Source organism: Cryptosporidium hominis (genome assembly GCF_000006425.1).
Source record: "Cryptosporidium hominis TU502 chromosome 2 CHRO012017, whole genome shotgun sequence".
NCBI classification, from domain to species: Eukaryota; Apicomplexa; class Conoidasida; order Eucoccidiorida; family Cryptosporidiidae; genus Cryptosporidium; species Cryptosporidium hominis.
The window spans coordinates 1-15,363 of NW_667315.1; the positions used below are offsets into that span (position 1 = coordinate 1).

Below are 15,363 nucleotides of genomic sequence, written 5' to 3' on the forward strand. Positions count from 1 at the left end.
TTATTATGTAATATATGTATATATATATTTTTTAATTATTAATATTATAGGAAAAAAATATTCAAATATTAAAATAATAATTAAAAGGCTTAACTAAATTTAATAGTAGAAAACTCTTTCTCAAAGCTATCAAATCTTTTTATAGCTTTTGATCTATTCAAATTTACAATATCCATTGGATTATCATTTGAATATTCAACAAATCCACTCAAACCAGTAATATTTTCAAAATCTGTAAACTTTAAAACAGTATCTAAAAATTCACTCTCTGATTTAAGTAATTCATTTATAAAAGAAGGTATTGAATATCCAACTTTTGAACCCAATTTGCTTATTAATGGTATAATGTTTTCCTCACAACCTATTAATTTATTTATAAAATCCTCAGGATCATTGATTATTCTCATCATCTGAAAATGATGTAAAATCTTATCTTTTTTTTCTTTTGATGCTAACTTTATATTAAATACTACACTTTCCTCTAATATATTGACTAAGTCATACCAAAAATCTTGCTCTTCCATCAGATCATTAAAAACCAATACCATTACTGTATTTTCATCGAAATTTAATCCATTCTTTCCGTCAATATTTTGAATAATTTTCATGATTTCCCTGCTTGGACGGCCTACTTCCATATATTCAATATTATTTATCTTTATCATTATATTATATATCTCAACATGTTTCAAATATACTTGATGGGATATTATCATCTTATATTTAGCATTTGCAATACTATTATTCTCTTTTTCCAATCCTGCATTTATTCTCATTTTTTCTTCTTCCCTTTTTTCTTTCTCTCTTTTGCTATTATATATATATTTTTTATAACTCACTATTCTTCCTTCCTCATAACAATCAAATAACCAATCTAAATTTACTATTGTTTGGATATTATTTTTTTCTTTAACTTTATCAATAATTTCTCCTTCAAATTCTTCATTATTACAAATAAGTGCCAACTTTGTAACACTTGCTTTTAGTGGAACTTTGACCAAGTTATTATCATCATTACTTTCATTTTCATTTTTATTTTCATCATCAAATATTACTCTTGCTCCCATTTGCGTTTCTATAAATGAAACTAAAATACCAATATCATCCTTCTTACGTATATATTTTGGGCTCTTTTCTCTATTATTAAATCCTCCTATTGTTTTACTATAACCTATAATATATATCTGAAACCCTTTCAAAATATTATATTTAAAATTGCCATTTGGCCTAAAAAAAGGGTGCCATTCTAATGAATAATTCCATTCGTCATTCACTGATAACCATATCCAAAATGGAGTTCTTAATTTCTGATAATCTATACTTGTATGCCTATATCTATATCCTTTTGAATAATTACATATTAAATAATCAACATCATCATCCATAATTTCACTATTTAATTCCAAAACTGTTCCCCCATTATTCTCAATATATTTTTTCCTTATCAGATTATTTTCATCATTTTCTTCAAATCCACTCAGTAGAAATCTCTTATTATTCCATATTTCTGAATTCATTTTATTATTAATATAAAAATTATTTGTTATTACTCACGCAATAAACAAAATAAAAACTTTTTGTATCTGAAATATAATCATTTATTATCTGAAATATAAATTTACTAATTTAAATTCATACAATACTGCAAAAAAAAAATTGAACTCATTTACTTTCTTATTTATTATTAGAACTTTACATACAATAAATGTACGTGATTCTTGATTTTTTATTCTCAAACTTATAATATTCTTGGTAGTAAACTAATAGTTATTTTTATTATTCTATTGGTATTTCCTAATATTACCAATTACATTATTATTATTTGGGCGCCAATGCTTTGTGTGTGTGGGGCGAGTTATTATTAATAATAGTTATATAATGATTACTTAAACCATCTCAATTCCTATTTCTTCCATCAAATCTGAAGCCTAAAAATAAATTATATATTCATAATGATTTTATTCAAGTAAAATTATTGATCATAATCTACTTGAATTAAAAACAACCTACCTTCCTTTCCATAGATTCTGAAAAAGTGTCCACTGCAGATTTACATGCAGATTTGAGCTTCTTTAACTTTGCCTGAAATTCAATTAATAATAAATTTTAAAATTAATATTAAAAAAATAACTTACCTGCTTTTTTAACAAGCTATTCTTTAACTCTTTTAATTCATTAACTGGAATAATCTCACAATCGTCATCTAACATTTTTTCCTTTCTTGAAATCTCCTCTTTAAGTGATTTATTCTTTAAAATGCAAATAAAAATAATTAAAGATAACATTTTAGAAAAGAATTAATGCGTTATAATATTTTATATATCAAATTTTAAAATTTATATTATAAACTTACCTTAAGATTTTCTTGCATTATTTTCTCTTCTAATTCGTCAATAGTTAATGGAACACTTATATTTCTTGTTTCTTGCTTAAGTTGTTTAAGCCTTACTTCCAAATCATTCAATTCTGACTCGCAAACAGAAATACTTTTATCCAAAGCCTCCATTTCATCCTTGTTTAATTCTTTACAGTCACTTTGGTCTATTAAATATACTTTTTGTTTTCCATACTCCTTGCATATAAACTTCCCCTCGACAGCAAGACGTTCCATTTCATCAGTTACTTGCTTCTTTGAGTATATATTATGCAAATTATCAACCACATTTTGTACTGAATATGGACGATTCTGCTCTTTCATATAGTTAAATATTGCCTCTCCTGCATCTCCTGCTGCTGATCCTCCTGAATTTGCAACATTCCTCTTTGTCAAATTCTTTGGAGCAGACAATTTCTTTTTCTTTGCCGGCTTTGTACCTTTATCTTCATCATCAGATTCTAATTCATCTTCCACTGAACTTTCTTTAGATGATTGTTTTTTTGATTNTGCAGGTTTTGAGTTAATAGACTCCCCCCCTTTTTTCTTTGGTGGACTTTTTTTGCCCTTTTTACCCTTTTCAAATTCTTCTTCTTCTAAATCCAAGTCATTTTCATCATCTTCATCACCACTATCTTCATCTCCTTCATCTATAAAATCCATTTCCTCATCAAAATCACTCTCAAAATCATCCAATTCATCATCTTCATCATCAAAATCTGTATATTTTACAACTTTTCTAGAATTTCTTGATGGTCTAACTTGAGATTTACTTTCCATATTATCATCTTCCATTTTACTCTGTTGTGTTTCATCCAATCCTATTCCTTCTTCTTCCATATTATTACCTTCTTCTTTGCTTCTTTTTACCATTTTTTTCTTGAATTTTTTTATTTTAATAAACAACCTGTTATCTTAATTTAAATTTACTTTTATATTTATAAATTCATTCATTCACCCTCATTTTAAATTTTTTTTATAATTTATTCCAACTTTATTTCATATTATTTATTAACTAATCTGCACTAATGCCTCTTACGTGTTAATTTTTGCCCCTCTTGCAATTCCACATGCAAATTTGCATGCAGGTAAAATAAAATCATATACCGGTAATTTTGCGGATATAATGTGGATAAATAAATATTTAAAAAATAAATATGAAATTTGAAAATATTTTGGTAAAATTAAATGAATTATTAAACTGAAAAAACCTCATTAAAAATTTATAATAAAAGCTAAACTAGAAGAAATAATCAAATCTAAATATATTAAACAAATGGAATGCTTTTAAATAGATTAGTTTCACTCTTTAAGAAACTGTCTATAGAGAAATTTGATTGTTCATACTTAAGATTTAACTTTGTTTTTACCAGAAGCATTTAATCCAATAATAGTCTTGAAAGAATCATAAACCCACCATTGCATCCCTGTTAATGTACCAATCATAATAATTCTTGTGCCCAAACCTGCTGTACACAAGTTCTTTATACCGATTTCTCTAGTCATAGATAATACATTAATTCTTTTGGAGCCACTATATGCAGCTTTTCCAAGCTGAGAAATTATAGTATCAGCTGGGTGTGATACAATAGCGCATATAATTCCAGATAAATAGCCTGATAAAAATGTTATACCAAGCCTTGATTTCTTACTATATGATTCTTTAGGTTTAGTAAAGACTTTGTCATAAAACATCTGATTAATTCTCTCAAAAAAATAGAATTTTGCCATTGTATAAGGAATTTGACGATACCATAAAGGCTTAATACTTCCAAAAGGAAATTTTGTTTCTGATCTATATTTATACATATTATTAACTGATTTTAGAAAAGAGTTTGGTAATAAATCTGGCCTTGAACAAGTTTGCATTTTTATTTTTATCATTTCCATTGGACATAATGCTATGTCTGCAAAAAATTCTGCTGTTGCTGATGCTCCAAGCCAAATCAATCCTTTATGAGATTCTTTATTTGTTGTTTGAATTTTGCTAGAATATAAATCTTTAAAGTATTCATACAAGCTATATTTTAACGCACCTTGTGCTGAATAACCAATTAAAGTTGGTGCCCATCCTAATCTCAGTGCTTTCACTCCTTCATATCTTATTATTTTAGACAAAGTTGGAACTAAGCTCCTAAATTTATCTGGGTAAACTTGTATTCTGCATTTAGCTACATCTATTGGAACAATTGCTGTGTGGGTTAGACCACAACTTAATGCTCCACCTAATGCACAGTTTAAGTAATAGTTTACATTTCTTTTCTTTTCTTTCATAAGTAACACTGAATTTTGAAATTTATTCCTCTTTAATAATTTTGTTTTTTCATTTCAATATATAATATTAATTATTTTACTTATTTTACTAATAGGCAATATTCTTTCAAAATTTTACTTTTAATATAATACTACACCTTTTCTTCTTCTAATATTAATTATATTAAGAATATATGTATATATTTATTTAAATATATACATATATCATATCATATATATATATATATATATATATGATATGATATATATATATAAATAGATATAATATAAACCTCTGCAGCTATATATGCATGTATTCTTTTAAACCTTTATAATAGTAATTTTTGAATCTAATTATATCGCAAATATTAAAACCAACCTGTTTTGCAATCTAAATTATTTTTTACCACATCATGAAAATATTTTTTATTTACTTTTTCCTTAGTATTTATTATTATAATCAATTTTTCATTTTTAGTTTTTTTTTTAGTAATACAATGAGGCGCCAACTTTCGTTACCCTTCCATTTTGCCGCTCATGTGTGGCGGCATGGCTAATGCTGATTTTGGGGGGTATGGGGGGCTTACCTTGAGAAATAGCTGAATTTTTTTTGTGTTAATATATAATTTTTAAAAAGAAATTCTGGGAAAAATAAAAAAGAGGGAAAGCTGGATTAAAAAAATTGTTTACAATCTTTAATACGATTGAATTTGCAATAGTATAACACAGAAAATATTAAATTGGATTGTATTAAAGAATTTTAGGATATTTATATATTAATATATAAATACAGATTCTCATATACATATATATATATTTATATTTAAAATCTTTAAGTAAAAGAACAAGGCAAATTAGATTTATTTTAAAATATATCAAGTGTGTATACAAGTTTGAATATATTATTCAGCTAATACTTTTCTCAATATATACAAATTAAATCTCAGTAAGACAATAAACAATAACACTACATTGTATAGATCCTGTGGATTTAGTACTGCTTACGATAAAACTAAGTTTTTTAAGTGAGAAATATACTAGATAATCAAAAATGGTAAGTTATCTACAGATCAAAATTTTTTAAAAAACTATTAACGCTTTTTCATTAAAATATTTAGTCTATTATGACTTATAATGGTGGTGCCATTTTGGCAATGAAGGGAAAAGAGTGCGTTGCATTTGCAACAGATATGAGACTTGGATCTAATGGATACAGAACTATAGGTACTGATTTTGATAAAGTTATTAGACCAAGCTCAAAAACATTGATGGGATTTTCAGGTTTAGCTACTGATATTCACACTCTAACAAACTTAATCAAATTTAAAACAAACTTGTATCATTTAAGGGAAGAAAGAGAAATTGGTGTTAAAGCACTTAGCCATATGACAGCTTCAATATTATATAGTAAACGTTTCAGCCCATATTTTGTGGAACCAATTGTAGCAGGTCTTGATAATAATAATGTGCCTTTTATTGCTGGGTATGATCTTATTGGATGCTTATCAGTATGTAGCGAATTTGCAATTTCAGGAACCGCTGATAATCAGCTTTTTGGTATCTGTGAATCATACTATAGACCCGATTTAGAACCTGATGAGCTCATGGAAATCGTCTCACAATGTATGCTTTCCGGTATAGATAGAGATGCATTTTCTGGATGGGGTTGCAAAGTTTATCTACTTACTCCTGAAAAGCTCGTCACCAAAACTTTAAAATCAAGAATGGACTAATTTCCTATTTCTTGATCCACTTAATTGCTACTTTAATAATCAATTTTGTATTGATAATTAAATCCTTTTAATGGTTTTTACTTATCTACTTTAGTCTTCATTATTATTATTATTATCATTTTTATTTTTATTACCACACTTCTATAGCAAGAAATTGAAGTAAACCAAGGTTAAATCTAGAAGATTAAGTCTAATCAACCATAATTGTTGAAATAAATTGAGAAATTTCTAGTAGAAGATAATAGGTTAAACAAAATGGGTATTTTGGTGTTACATCAAAAGCCCGCCATCACTTAAGTAAATCAGTCTCTATGCTATTGATATATTAATTTGTTTTACCTATAAAAATTGCCAATCTGTGCAAAAAAGTTTAAATATTAGCATTTATTTAAAGTGAGTCCTTCCCATTATGCTGTTTGATCCTAAAACTACACTCTTTAATATCATTAGTCCAAAAACTTTAAAGAAAGAAATTTATAGACTAATATATTGTTGATTTGTTCATGCATGCAAACTAGTGAAATTATAACGATGACGTAATGGGCGCCAAAATTCCAATTCGAGATTTTAAAATCTACATTAAATGTAATATTTATAGAATTTTTTTTCTAGTTGTTTTATATTCCATAATACACATACATACACACTGTAATTTTTTTCTTTTTGAATTTTTCTTCAACTCACGGTATATTATTGATTAGATTTCACCCGGTCACTCAATGTTCGAATAATCTCGGGAATAAATTTAATTTTCATTCCGGACTAAATTGAATTAAAATATAGAAGTATGTTATATTTACTGAAAGATATAACTAAAAATATTAGACAGATTTAAAAAGAAAGATAAGATGAGATTACTTTGTGATTCTTTTTTTTCAAAATAATATTTATTGAAAACTAATTATTTTTGTAAATATTTTTCATTACAACTTATAATGATCAAATAATATATAGCGCAAACAGTTCCCGCCTTTTAGTCAAATATGATATTTTGAACTTAAGTAGCAAGCATTGCTTTATTTTCGGGAATATTTTCAGAATCTTTGGTTGGTATTGAGAGATTATAAATCTGATAAATTTCTCTGGAATCAATAATTGCCACAGCAGCAAGAGTACAGATTGTAGCTACCCCACAAGTAAGCATTAATTTCCAGTAAAGTTTATAAACAATAGAATTATATTCTCTATTTTCATACTTTGCGAGTTTAATAATAGAATCAATAACTATAATCAAGAATGATTGAATAACAAGAATCCCAAATTTCCACCCTCCTTGATAAGGTTGAAGAGCTTCTTTACTAGGCCAATAAATAAGCATAATTCCATAAATTGAAATAGTTAAAGAAATTATTAGAATTAAATTATAAAGAAAGGCCTTAGATGGATGAATAACATTTAGTATTGAAACAAAAATATTGATTGGAAGAAATTGTATCATTAATATATAGCTTACAATGACAATTTTTGGTTGAAAATAAGTTTCTGTACTGGTTGGAATCATAAATGGAGGGACCTTCCAAACCTGATAAGGGCCTGTTCTCCTTATAGCTGTAACAATTTGTTCTGATCCTCCAAAGTATTCAACAAAAAGATCCCAAAGCCATATATAGCATATACTTTGATAAGTCGATTGTATTACATTAAACATTCCATATCCAATTGGAGCAATACACGAGAGGAATTGCATAAGTACAGTAATTGGGAAACTCAAAAATATATATAAATATAGACTCACAATTTTTACAGGAAATACAGTATTTGTAATATTTCTGACCTGCTCTCCACCTTTTCTAAGCTTGCGATATTTTCGAATAGAAAATCCAATAACCATAATTAAGCTAATAGTAATAAAAATCAGTGCAACTTTAACTTCTTGAAGTCCATCTTTATTAAATGCTGTTTTAATATCCGGAAATTTAGAGTCCAACTCTGATTCTATTAGAGAAAACTTTGTATTTTCTACTGATCTTCTTGAATCTAAGTTAGATCCTATTCCATTTAATTCCACTTGGTTTGATACTTGTCCAACTTTACCAACTTGAACTTTTTGTGGAGATATTTTTTGACTATTAGGTTTTTGTGAATCCATTTGGGTTTGGGATGGTTTTGAAGAAGGTGTTGATGAAGATGGCTGAGATGAAGAATTCTGAGGTGGAGGAGCTGGCTGGAATGAAGACTGCTTTGGAGGGGACTGCTTTGGGGGAGACTGCTGCGAAGAGGACTGCTGCGAAGAGGACTGCTGCGAAGAGGACTGCTGAGGTGGAGGAGCTGGTTGGGGTGAAGACTGCTTAGGTGGGGACTGCTGAGAAGAAGGCATTGATGGAGGACTGGGTGTCTGGCTTTGAGTGTTCCCTCCTTCTCTCGGCACTGAAGGAACTTGTATAACTTCTTTCGAATTTGGAGTTCCAGATCGTTCGTTTACACTAACTGAAACTATTGGAATATTAATTGGTGCACTATCCTTGGATAAAGCTGGTCCTAGCGTAGGTGCAGGAGCAGGAGTAGGCGCAGGAGCAGGAATGGGTGCAGGAGCAGGAGTAGGCGCAGGAGCAGGAGCAGGAGCAGGAGCAGGAGCAGCCTTATTTGTGCTCGTGTTTGGAGCGGTGAGAGTTTGAGGTGCGTCACTCTTATTGGGAGCCTCTCTAACCATTTAAGTTTGAGTTTGCTATAATTTTACTGATAGGAAACCGACACCACTGAGAATCAACTTCTTAAATTGAGGTTAATAAGCTTGTAGAGATTTTTGTCCTTCATATACCAACTTGATGGTTCCACAATTTATACCAAGTTTATTGTTTGATTTTGTAACTTGTTAAAATTAATAGTTAAAAGGTTTTGTTACAAAAAATTAAGATATACACGTAATGCAAATTAATGATTTAATTGCATGTAATTAAAGTGTCATAAATTAACCAAAAAATACACCTAAAATCACCAATTGACGTTGATCTCAATTTTAACCCAATAACAAGGTAATATTTATGTAATGAAATATTTTATAAACTCTTCTTAAATTGCTTTTTTTAGAATTTCATACATATAGAGGTGACAATAATTATAATTTAAGTGTAATTATTTTTCTGCACCCTAATTTAATATAAATTGTGTGTACCCTATAGTATAACTAAGATAAATTATCAATAATCAATTTACCAGAATGAAATAAAAACACATTATCCATATTTAATTTCTAATCAAAACAATTTGAGCCATAAGACTCAATTAAAAGAAACAACTAAATTTATAATTCTTTTTTATTATTATTCCTGTTTTCAAAGCTGTTGGAATTACTAGTTACTTCTATTTTTATATTAGTTACACACAAATTAGCGCCAAATAAATTCCCAATTATATAGATATTTGTTTTGCCGCCAAATGGAACATTATGTTACCCACATTAAAAAAAAAAAGTAAAATCAATATATTGTTACATGTACTAACTGAGAAATAATCTTTTTCTAATATATATATATATATATGTATATATATATGTATATATAAAGAAAGTGAATAAGCTATTGACGAAGTCTAACATAAAATTAATTGTTTGAATTTACTTTATATTTAAAAACGCTTGAAACAAGATTGAGAATTTAAACAATACATCTCTTCTTGGATTTTAATAACTGAATTATTGTATTTTAGGTATAAAAAGTACCTTAAAACTATCGAATTTAAGGCATCAATTAATAGAGTTTTTTTCTTTGAAAAAATAAAAAATGAATGCATTGGAGTTAATATCCATTGATTTATTTTTTCAGCTAATCAGTTATTTAATCATTGCAGGCTCTTGTATAGTAAAAATACCGCAAATTATTAAAATATTAAACTCAAGAAGCACACAGGGAATTAGTAGCTTTAGCATATATGTTGAGATCCTCTCATCTTGTATATACTCATTTTCAAATTGGAGATTCAATGTTCCATGGTTACTTTGGGCTGATAGTGCATTTATAGGTATTCAAAATGCATTTATTCTCATACTATGTGTGGTATATTCACAGAATAAGAAGAAGTTTCCAATTAACCAAATCTTTTATATCACATCCATCTCTTTATTAATTGCGGCCCTTTATCAAGATATTATTCCTATTCAAGTTTTAAGATACCTTTCCATTTCGCCTCTTATATTTGTTGTTCTCTCAAGAGTTCCTCAAATAGTTAAGTGTTATATTGAAAGCAGTACTGGTCAGCTTTCATTTATTTCATTCTTCCTCCTTACTGGAGGCTCCTGGTCAAGAGTTGCCACTGTTTTATTTAGTGAATCTAAATCGAACACGATCTTGCTACTGACTAATGTAATTTCTGCCCTCCTTAACACCGTTCCTTTAATGCAGATTGTTATTTTTAAGTATTGTTCAAGTATCTCAGAGAAAAATGGAATCGAACAAAAAAGACATAGTAAGAGAAAGGTAGAATGATCTGATTTGTATTAAATCTTATTTAAATGTTTGTCTTCAATTTTTTTCTAATCATAATATCAAGAATATTTGTTTTATTATCGTGCTTATTACATGCATGCTTTGGCGCCAAATGTATTTTTAAATATTATATTTGATAATATATGGGGAATGCCAACCTAATAAAAGAAAAACTGATTTATTGAATCAAAGAAAGATAGCTGTTGAACAAACTAACTTTATAACCGTTAACACTTTTAAATATACCTTAGTTACTGATAAAAAAAAAATTAGTTTGGTGAGATTTACTTGTGAACATTTTGTAAAATATCTTTGTTCCTTGAACTCTTTATAAATCATAAGAAATGGTTTGACTATATTTAAACTTTAAATTCTCATTTGAATATTTTAACTGTTTATTATATTGCATCTATCTAATCAATTAATATTTCCAATACTGAAAAAATTGTTGGCGCCAAATTTCCAATAAATATTTAGAAGATTACGGGAGCAAAACAAAAGCAAATAAAAAATAGAATTATTGCTGTAATTTAATGGTATGGTACAATTAAAAGAGTTCTAATTGCTTCTGGAGTTGAATTATAATAGGAGGAGGCTGTGATGTATAGCTTGGAAGCAGACCTGAAGAACAAAAGTGGGCTAATCAAAAAAAACATGGGAAAAGAAGGCCAATTTGAAGCGAAATTAAGGCCTAGCTGCCCAAACATAGAAGATGAATTAAGAGCAATTTGTATACCATGCAAGAACAGCAGCCTTAATTATATTAAGGTAATGTGTGAAAAGGCTTTGTTAAGTTTTAGACATTATAGAGATGTAGTATATAAGACGGATTATGACGAGAATGGTGAAAGATTTAAACAATTTCCTGTTACTGATATATGTTCAGTTTGTAGAGAGGCCATAATAGCATCAACAAAGAACTCAGATTCAATTCAATTATCAATATTAGGTATGAACTGTATACAACAAATACTAATACCAGGGTTACTAGATACTTCTCACAAAATAACATTATTAGCAGTGCTTAACGAAGTCACAATTAAAGTTTCTACAACTATTAAAATTAAATCTAAACAAACTTCAAGTAATTACCATAGTAATCACTCAAGTTCAAACAATGATAAAGAACAAGTACTGCTCAAAGTTATACAAACTGTACTATTATTTCTGTCTCCAGAAATACTTGAATTTAATGAAGCTATGATCACACTAATAGTTAGCATAGTTTCGACTCTATTTAACTTATCAGGCTACTATCAATTAATTCAGATGTCACAACTTGCACTAAGACAGTTAATAAATATTTCATTAGATTATATTGATTCAAACACAGCTATCGAAGAAGATAATAGAGAAGTTTTAGAAGTTGTTCCTCTCTTATTAATTAAAGATATATCAGTAATGATAGATAAGAATATTGTAGAAAATGTCAAATTAGTTTCAAATAATAAAAGTTCAAAAGATAATTTAACACCACTTTCCTTATTAAAAGGAGGGATAACTATCCCATCGGAAATATGTTTGGACTTGTGGTATGAAATTCTTGATAAGAATACATCTAATAGAAGATCCTCGTTGGAAAACAATGAAGACTTAAGAAGCCTAATTCATAATGTACTATTTCCAACTTTAACAAAATGTATACAAAATGCATGTTCAGATTTAAATCCAAAAATGTCTCAAAATATCCATGAATTTGTTATGTTTGCAAGATTTATTAGACTGTTTATAAGGATTTTAGAATTTAACTCGAGTAAGAAACTACAAGGTCCGTTTATTAAGGATTGTATTTGTAATTCCCTAATGAGCTTTATTCAAGCAATTTCTGATGGAAATTACTCAAATATTCCAAGCTGGTCACTACAATGCATTCTCGAAATGTTGAGTGAATTGGTTCAAAACTCAGATATATTGATTATAATTGGAAATTATAATGTAAAAGTACCAAATAAAAAGAAGGAAGCAGATGAAGAACCAAAAATGACTAACATTCTGGAACTTATTATTTCAACAATCAATCAAATTCTAGTTTCTTTAAATGATCAACTTGATATCCTTCATTCAGCTGAAAACACTTTAAATTTATCGGTACCGTCATTTCTAAATGAGAAGATTTCTCTTCCTTCAATTCTTTTACCTCAACATAACAATACCAGAATTGAATGTGGTTACTTTATTATTAGTTCGTCTAAAAAAGCCTCCGAAAAAAGCATGAGATTAATTGATATTATTATGGAAGATGATCGTATTTATCATATTTCAAAATATAACTTTGGCGGTAACCTGGCAAATTTGGGGGGCGCCACACATTCGCATGCAGGCAATATGCAAAGTTTGTCAAATTTATCATCAGTTGTATTAATATCTCTAAAACCAATAGAAATATCGCTTCTAGTTTTTGATATTATTTTGAACATTTCAACGTGCTTAAATAAAATTTATATGAACCAAATAAATGGTGATAGAGAAAAAACGATAGAATTTGAGAAATTAGTCTTCAATATTTGGGATCAATTTTATATATTAATAAAGCAATGCATGGATTACTACCTTTTGAGATATTATGTATATAGAATTATTACTTTCCTATTTATGATCTCAAATTCACCAGAATTTAAAGGGAAATTGAGCAATATTTTGGAGTTAATTTTTGAAGCATTACAGAAATATTATAAGAATAATCAAATTTTAGAATCTAGAATTCTCAGTGATACAATTATGTTGGAAAAATTATTCTCAATTTATAAATGTTTTCTATCTATTTCGTATCAATTCAGTGAATGTTTGGATGAAGTTTCTTGGCAATTGCTATTTAGATATATGGAGTATATAGATCGTATATTGGATATAGGTCTGGGACCAATGGTAAAATCTAGTGAGATAAAATCCAAATCTACGATAGATGTTGGAGATATAGAAGAACTTGATCAAAGCTTATTGAGCTTGAAATCTGAACATTATTCATCAATTGAAAATAGTGAGTCTACTGAGGTGAATAACAATATAAAGGGTAAAGACGAAAAGGTACGAGATGGACAAATAATTAAAACTCTTATGGCAGAATCGACCATTTTAAGAGCATCTCATCAAGTATTTCTAAAAGATCATATCAAGAATATTTCAGAAAATACTATGAATTCTGTAATTAAAGGCATTTACAAAGAACTAAGTTATAACATGTACAAAGAAAACCTGGATATTCAAGTTTTCGACTATATGCTTAAACAATTGAGTTCTATTATTCAATCAATATACGATAAAATGAGCTATAATCTGTTTATTCCAATATGGAATGACAAGATTATTCCTCTTTTATTAGAAACTATCAAGCAAAACAATTATTGTCACACCGGTATTGCATGCGCGCAAAACCAAGATACATGCAATTTGCAAAATTGTATGCACACTAACAATGATTATCCACATAAAAAAAATAATGACGTGGAGCTAAATAAAAATAAGAAAATAATCAGAAATAATGTTGAAAATGTTGAAATGTTTAATAGTGTGATGAATTTTTTATCATCAACAATAACAACCATTTTTCAATATGTAGATGAAGATAATTCAATATTGATGGAGAATAATGTTCAGACAAGCCTTTTGAACCCTTATTTAATCTTGACAGGTTCATTTCCAATATATAATACTTTGTTATTGCGCTCATTATATTCCATTATGTGTTCAACAATACCAAAACTTGACGAATCTACATGGATATTAATTAATGTATTGATTAATAATATAATTCAAGAAAGATATTGTAGATATATCAAATACCTCAAGTATAAAAATTCTGAAAGTAACGAAAATATTTTTATTAATGGTTCATTATCATTTTTGGAATCATCAAGTGCTGAAGGTTTGAATTATGAAAACAATCAAATTGATAGTATAAATATTGATACAGATAATGATATTGAATTGCTTCAAGCACTATTTTCATTGATAGAGTATATTAGTAATGAATCAGAAATACGTTTTTTAGGAAATACAAATAAGATATCGTCATCTTGGAATCTACTAATTGAATCTATTGCCGTATTTGGTCGCATGAATATTTCCACAGAAAATATGGCATTTCAAGCTTTGAGTTTACTTTGGAAATTAACAGATTTAATTGGAGCATCTCTCTCTAAAAATTCTCAGGAAGATATTGGAAATGAATCAGAAAAGGAATTTAATCAAATTTTGGTCTTTGACCAAAGAAATGTTAAGATTAACATGAATAAGATTAACAAAGTTTATTATTCTGATTATACTAGCATTGATATTATATGGCTGAATATTATACTTCAGTTAGAGGACTATGTAAGGGATCCACGTCAAGAAATAAGGAATTGTTCACTTAGAAGCTTATTTTCTGCATTGATAACGCATTGTAAATACATTAAGAATCAGCTACTGAAATCAATTATTGTTAGGATACTTGAGAACGTTTTAACAGTTAGTATTGAACAGTATAACAACTCATACAAAGAAACCAATTTTGAGAATTTACAAAGCTTTGATTCTATTTCAAAAGATAACTATGAAAATAAAGAAACTGCATCATTATCTTTATTAACGAAGGATTCTGTTC

At 28.0% G+C, this 15,363-nt stretch overlaps 7 protein-coding genes across 7 annotated transcripts; 2 read left to right on the forward strand and 5 right to left on the reverse strand.

The window, feature by feature from the left end:
• Positions 1 to 89: 89 nt before the first annotated feature.
• Positions 90 to 1,517, reverse strand: Chro.20057 (hypothetical protein). Its single annotated transcript, XM_661693.1, has 1 exon — positions 90 to 1,517. The coding sequence occupies one exon, from the start codon at positions 1,515 to 1,517 to the stop codon at positions 90 to 92; it is 1,428 nt and encodes a 475-aa protein (XP_666785.1).
• A 576-nt stretch (positions 1,518 to 2,093) lies between these two features.
• Positions 2,094 to 2,285, reverse strand: Chro.20058 (hypothetical protein). Its single annotated transcript, XM_661694.1, has 1 exon — positions 2,094 to 2,285. One exon carries the CDS (start codon positions 2,283 to 2,285, stop codon positions 2,094 to 2,096), a length of 192 nt encoding a protein of 63 aa, XP_666786.1.
• Positions 2,286 to 2,341: 56 nt separating this feature from the next.
• Positions 2,342 to 3,247, reverse strand: Chro.20059 (hypothetical protein). Its single annotated transcript, XM_661695.1, has 1 exon — positions 2,342 to 3,247. One exon carries the CDS (start codon positions 3,245 to 3,247, stop codon positions 2,342 to 2,344), a length of 906 nt encoding a protein of 301 aa, XP_666787.1.
• Positions 3,248 to 3,721: 474 nt separating this feature from the next.
• Positions 3,722 to 4,648, reverse strand: Chro.20060 (PfMPC). Its single annotated transcript, XM_661696.1, has 1 exon — positions 3,722 to 4,648. One exon carries the CDS (start codon positions 4,646 to 4,648, stop codon positions 3,722 to 3,724), a length of 927 nt encoding a protein of 308 aa, XP_666788.1.
• A 1,103-nt stretch (positions 4,649 to 5,751) lies between these two features.
• On the forward strand, positions 5,752 to 6,360 carry Chro.20061 (proteasome component). The annotated part of the gene is made up of 1 exon (XM_661697.1): positions 5,752 to 6,360. The coding sequence occupies one exon, from the start codon at positions 5,752 to 5,754 to the stop codon at positions 6,358 to 6,360; it is 609 nt and encodes a 202-aa protein (XP_666789.1).
• A 997-nt stretch (positions 6,361 to 7,357) lies between these two features.
• Positions 7,358 to 9,010, reverse strand: Chro.20062 (hypothetical protein). Its single annotated transcript, XM_661698.1, has 1 exon — positions 7,358 to 9,010. One exon carries the CDS (start codon positions 9,008 to 9,010, stop codon positions 7,358 to 7,360), a length of 1,653 nt encoding a protein of 550 aa, XP_666790.1.
• Positions 9,011 to 10,079: 1,069 nt separating this feature from the next.
• Chro.20063 (MPU1p) lies at positions 10,080 to 10,781 on the forward strand. The annotated part of the gene is made up of 1 exon (XM_661699.1): positions 10,080 to 10,781. One exon carries the CDS (start codon positions 10,080 to 10,082, stop codon positions 10,779 to 10,781), a length of 702 nt encoding a protein of 233 aa, XP_666791.1.
• The last annotated feature ends 4,582 nt before the right edge of the window (positions 10,782 to 15,363 follow it).